Source organism: Cavia porcellus, unplaced genomic scaffold (assembly GCF_034190915.1).
Source record: "Cavia porcellus strain 051 isolate PalLab524CR breed Dunkin Hartley unplaced genomic scaffold, mCavPor4.1 scaffold_17, whole genome shotgun sequence".
Classification (NCBI taxonomy): domain Eukaryota; kingdom Metazoa; phylum Chordata; class Mammalia; order Rodentia; family Caviidae; genus Cavia; species Cavia porcellus.
In genome coordinates, this window is record NW_026947500.1 from 51847367 (window position 1) to 51853855 (window position 6489).

The window sequence follows — 6489 nt, forward strand, 5'->3', positions numbered from 1 at the left end:
ATGACAGAAAAAGAGCACAAAGAAATGAGGCAAAGAAGGTTGAATATAATTTCTAATATAGATAACCTGAATACACTAAATTAAGGGAAAAAAAGAGAATCACAAGCAGAGTGGATCAAGGGTTAGGGTCCACTGAGAGGCTTTTTATAGGAAATATAATTTCAAGAAGGTTATATAGACCAAAATCAAATATGAGAACTCGATGTGATAGGGAATCAGAGAGTAATAGGGGTAACTGGGCCAGTATTTGTGGATAGGTTGAACAGACAGGCTTTAACAAATGAAGAAATATAACTAGAAATCCAGCCCAGGAGTGAGAAAGTTCAGAAATACTTAGGTAAATAGCAGGTTGCTATTACTAAAACCATGAGTGATGGGGAGACCTGAAAATACACAGTTCATTCTGGGGGAGTAAAAGGGAGTCTTCAAAAAAAAACCCAGCAGAAGATATAGCTAATATTGTGTCAGGAATTAAAATCCTTATTACTCGCTCCACTCTGCTTGGTTAGAACTTGTTCCATCCTAGTTTGTGTACAAGCACTGGACCTGAGGGCACAGACAGCTGTCTCGACGATATCAGGACCATAGAACAGTGGTCATCTTTAATTTCCTATTAACTCAGTCAGGATCCCTGTATGACTTATACTATTGTGTTATGACTGACCTTAGTTGAATCTGACTTGTTCGAATACTGCTTATTACTGACAGATTTTATTCAAAACTGTTAGGTTGCTGGAATCAAGTTGAGGAGTATAGACAACTATACTGAAAATGACAATGATTCACCATGATATCCATTCTGATTTAATTACTACCTGTTTTTGTAGCTCTACACTATCTACAAAGTTGTATTTCTGTTAATTCTGTTATGCACTGATATATTCAATTATACTTTATCTGATGTTATAGCCAATTCAGTTGATAAAAAGAAACAGCACAGTGACCATGGTAGAACTCCTTATACATCAGTTCTATATGTATCTTTAGTTTTATGTTTCTATAGGAATATGTGTAGTTCTGTCTTGCTTTATTCTATTTCGCCCTCTAATATAGAAAGGATAGAAATACATGTTAAGACTCATGCTTGCATAAAATCTATAAAAAGTTCATGAGAACTGATCTTATGATACATGATGAAATGAAAAAATATTTTGAAGGAAAGAAAGGGGCACTGCAGTACACAGTGCTGATTCCAGAATGTTATTATGTGAAATCCAGCAATATTACTAATCTTTGTTCAGAGGATTTTAATCTAATAAATTTTGTTAGGTCTCCACATAAATGAAGATATGCATACATGTCTAAGTGTATAGGATTGATATTCATATTACTTTGTTTTTGTTGGATAGTTGAACAGAACAGTTTGCAGTCTCTCTGGTTGAATTCCCATTTATATGTTCCACTTTTGTATCTTGAACAACTATTTGTGTGATGTATACAATATGTATACATCAACTAGTGATTTATTAGTTTATCTCTTTTCTTTGAAAGTATGTACTATTTCTGCCCATTTTCTATTCTGTTTTATCTTTCTTTAAATAAAAAAAAAAGAATGCACTCTTGACCTCCTTGTTCCTCAGGCTGTAGACCACAGGGTTCAGCATGGGGATGACAATGATGTAGAGCACAGATGCAATTTTGTCCATGTCCATGAAGTGACTGGAGCTTGGCTGCAGGTACATGAAGATACTCGTCGCATAGAAAATGGAGACTGCCGTGAAATGTGACTCACAGGTTGACAGAGCCTTCTGAGCTCCTGTGCTTGAGTGCTTACTTAGGATGGTGATAAAAATGAAAGTCAGGGTAAGAAAGAAGGCAAAAAAGATATGGAAGCTCACAATGTAAACAAGAACCAGCTCACTGACCTGTTTCTCTGAGCAAGAAAGAACCATGAGTGCTGGAATATCACAGAAAAAGTGTTGGACCACGTTGCAAAAGGAGATACTGAACATGTTCTCAATGTGGAGGGCAGCATTGAGGAAGCCACAGGCATAGCAGCCTAGGACAAGGCCTGTGCACAGACTTGTGGTCATGGTGGTGGTGTAATGCAAGGGTTTGCTCATTGTGGCATAGTGGCCATAGGCCATTGAAGTCAACTGATAATTTTCCACATCAATGAATGCTACAAACAGGAACATCTGAGCAGCATAGGCATTGTAGGAAATGACTTTTCCTGCTAGGAGGATCCCAGCTATGACTGTGGGAGTGACAATAGAAGGGGAACAGAAATCCACCAGCCACAGATGACCGAGGAAAAGGTACATGGGGCTGTGCAGATGAGAGTCTAAGAAGATGAGCAGGGTCATCCCCAGGTTCCCAGCCAGAGTGACGGTGTAGATGAGGCGGAGGGTGATGAAGAGGGGAAGCTGCAGGTGCAAGTCAGAGTTCAGCCCCAGCAGGAGGAACTCTGTCACCTCTGTTCTGTTCTCCAGTGTTGTCTAACTCTTCATTCACCATAGCAATGAAAAAAAGTTAAAGAAATTAAATTAACTGGAAATGCATATAAGTTTTCTGTCATTGTGGTGATAACCTTGAATAGTGTCCAAAACTTGACTTTGTAAACCAAGTTGATTCCCATTATTTTCAGATAGAATTATATGCTGTCTAATCAGAAGAATTTTAATGGATCATGCAGATTCTTTTTAAATCTGTAAATTGTAAACTGGTATGCACACAATTTAAATACTTGACGATAACACTGCACAGGTATCTATCAGGTAGGTATCCAGGCATCTCTTTGGGATATAATAAAATCTGACTTCTATATTGCTCATCCAGAGAGAGCTGCCACCTGCTAGATAGATGTGTATACTGTCTCTCGTCAGTAGTATTGTAAGTTTGTCTCTCTGTCACATTCATGTAGTTGTGATCATGGTGGAACTTCAGGCTGTGTTGATGGGCTTCTAAGTCTAAGGTTTTTAAAGTGAGGTTTGATCCAATCAAGTTTACCTAAAGGTATAATTACTCCTTGTCTCATTCTTTCAAATTCAATATTTGAGGCTTCATAGTATACTAGCTGACCCCTTGATTATACAATAATTCCATTTTCTTTTCTATATACTTGCCTTTCATTGGAGGGAAAGCTAACAAAGAAAACTCAGCAAGTGAAATGATGAAAGGTACTTTAAAGAGTTACCAAGATCTGAATTACACTGGAAAATTTGTTCTACTGTCTTGTATTTATTGACAACACCTACACGCATGCCAACATGGGTGTAGCTGTGAGTTTAATTCTTCAATAGTCATAGCTCACTTATATGTGCAGTTAATGAGGTTAGATAATCAGAGTAGAGCATGCTTGTTGGTAGATGAATCCTAAGGGAAGGTGTAGCATCAAACACAAGGGGCGAGCGAGTTGAGGATCTCAGAAAAGGCACATCTGCCCTGACATTTACCACCTGGCAAGCGTTTGTCTCACATCAATTCCAATGAACACTATGTTTTCATTCTGCAAAATGCATACAGTAGTGAGGTCAGCTTTTGTCCATTAGTGTGAAAATTAAAAATAAATAAAACACAGCTGTTGGAGGAGTACTACATTCCTCATGGTAAGTGCTGTCTTTGTGTTAAGAGTAATGGTTTTTCTGTTAGTTTGACCCTGGGAAACATTGACATGCAGGGTTCTAGCTGCAGGTGAATTTGAATTCTTGAAGTTTCCTCCCCTGCTTGCATTTTTCCCAGATGAGGCCCTCTGGGAGCTTCGGTGCTCCTTAGTCTCAGCTCACCTTGAGTATGATCGCCCCTCCCAGCCCCATGCAGACATCGTGCTTACCAATCTGAACACACATGGTCATTTTAACATAAAGGACAACCATTTACATAGTAATGGTGTGTGAGTGTGGCGGGGAGAGAGATCCAAGTTTATCAGTAAGGAAATGAGAGAAGTTGTGTTATGTTGCATGATGATAGAAGTCTAATGAGAAAAACTGAGTTCCAAGGGCTAAAGCCACCCTAACCCTTCTAGGAATAAGAGCTTCAGATTATATGAAGTCATTTAGATCCTTTTGCATTATAAATTCTGGGATTATATCTGGTTTGGTATGGAAATAAATATATTTTGAAAAAGTTAACATCACTAATCATCTAAAGCATCATATGACTTCATTTTTATTTGTTTTTTAGGGTTAACAAGATTGTTTTATCATGAACCACAGAAATATCTATGATGCATATCCTGATATTTCTACCACATTTTCATCTCAACACTTACAGTTTTTTTAACACATGCTTAGTTTTCAATAACCTATCACAGCTATAGTTAGGCTGCTGCTTTTTCTAAATTATATTTCTGATGAAAGTGTTTATGAAATATAGAAGCTACCAATTTTCTAAAAAAGAAAGGAGAGTCAATCCAGAGCAATTATTATGAAAACCTAAGAACTTCCATGAAAGAGGAGCCCCCTCTCACTCAGGAGCGATGGAAGGATCTCGTTTCTTTAAGGTAGAAAGGAAAAACCGAGACAAGACCATTAACGTGGATTTAGTTCCAATCTACCACAGTTGCTTTCTACATCACTGGAAGATTTACCTTCTTCTTATATATAAAAAAAATCACCAGTGAGTTTCTTCTTTCATGTTTTATGGCAGTATGCCTGTAAGTAGAGGCTCTAAATATTTCCTCAGAAAGCTTATCATTTACAAGTCCATCAATATATTTTTTCTTTGAGTATTTTTCCTGACCAAGAATGCCAAGTCGTAGTAAACCACAGGTTAGAAGAACGCCTGCATGTAGTGATAGTGACTCTCATGTAGAGCTACAAGTAAAGCCCAGAAGCTCATGAAATATAACACAAGTTCCTCCTGAAAGGATGTCATCTTGGGTTCTATTGAGATCATAGAACATAGTCAAGGAAATTATAACAAAACGCACATGTGCTCTGGAGAATTCCCCCTGAGAATAATTGCACATTCTATCTCTCTTAGGAAAGAAGGGATTGAACAGCCTACAGGGATAAAATAATTATTATATTTTAAATATTAAATGTATTTTAACCAAAAAATGAAAATGTAAAACAAACATTTTATATATTGAGTAACCCTGAGATGTGTCTATGCATGTATACTCCCTATAAAGTTTTAATCAGTTTAGAAAAAGTATGCTTCTTAAAATATTTTTCATTTCTTTTCTTTAAAGTGAAGTCTTTCAAAATCCTATTGCCTTAGATAATTATCATCTACATACCCCACTTAAAAATACCACAGGAAGGACCCCAGCCTTCCTACTCCATGATTCACACTGCGCTGTACTGATTTCCATTTCCATTGACAGTGTACATATGGTCTTCCCTTTTGTCTACATCCTTGCCCACCCTCCCTAACTTTAGTGTATTTGCTAAATCCATTCTTTCTGGAGTGAGGAGATGTCTAAACATTGCTTTGCTGTCATTTCCCTGGTGGTTATTGAGGCTGAGTACTTTTCATATACCAGCTGACTTGTGTGTCTTCTTTTAACTAATGTATAGCTCTATGCTCAATATTAAGTCAGTTTCTACATGCACACAGAAGTGTATAATTTGGTACATGTAGTCACTGCTAAAGTATAGACAGAAATGGACCCTATTTCCAATTTAATGTGTTTATGAATTATCACCTAGTACTTATTTGAAGTCATATGCTGCTGAATAAGACATCAATTTTAAAGAAAAACTATGAGAAACTTTAAGATGATCTGCTTGATGTTGGGATTTCCAGTAATTCATTTTGACTGTGGGTGAGGAGCATGAGAAATGAGTGAAAATGTATCACAGTATGATTCATAAAAGCACAACATTAGCAGTGTCTCCTGAATGCTTGTCAAGGATGTTCTTGTCATACATAGTTCACTCTCACAAGCAGTGACTCAAGGACTTGACGTGTGGTGTGCTTAAAATGAAGCTCAGTTAATTTACTCATTGAACAAGCATTTACTGAGAATCTTCAATGCAACGGGGATGTATTCAGCTACTGATCATCCTAGTATTAAAAACCCGACAGATTAGTACTCTTGTGGGGTTCACATTATGGCTGGGGAAGGTAAACAGGAGACAAGGGGTTGTGAGGAGTGCCTCAGGGGTAACAACCATGAGACTGAGTTTGGGTGAGGACAGTGGGCAGGGCAAGCTGATGAAGGTGTCAGGGAGGACATCACGGCAGGGCCACACTGAGTCAGTGACAGTGGGCACAGCCACACTGGAAGCCACAGGCGCAAAGGCCCTGTGACATGGGCTTGCCATGGGCATGAACCTAATCCATAGGAAAGAGCAGTAGAAAAAGCCAGTGAGGGGAGAGTGGACTTACTTGAATGGTTCGAGGGACTTACGGAAGGTGTTACTGGGTTTTCTTTGGTTTAATTTTTAAATCATGTAAACATGTAAAGTAATAGATGACTATGTTAATAATATGGCCATTTCCAAGATTTACTGGTTCTGATCATTTTATCCTTTTGAAAACCAGAGTCTGAACATGTTGGTGACATAAAATAACATAGCTGAATGGAAACACTAATTCATA

At 37.8% G+C, this 6489-nt stretch overlaps 1 protein-coding gene across 1 annotated transcript; it reads right to left on the reverse strand.

The window, feature by feature from the left end:
- Nucleotides 1-1580: 1580 nt before the first annotated feature.
- LOC100729050 (olfactory receptor 5B3-like) lies at nt 1581-6218 on the reverse strand (the record flags this gene model as incomplete). The annotated part of the gene is made up of 2 exons (XM_023562639.2): nt 5982-6218; nt 1581-2366 (listed from the first exon to the last, which is right to left on the reverse strand). Coding segments are annotated over exons 1-2 (1023 nt in total), but the record flags the coding sequence as incomplete, so codon positions are not given.
- Nucleotides 6219-6489: the final 271 nt, after the last annotated feature.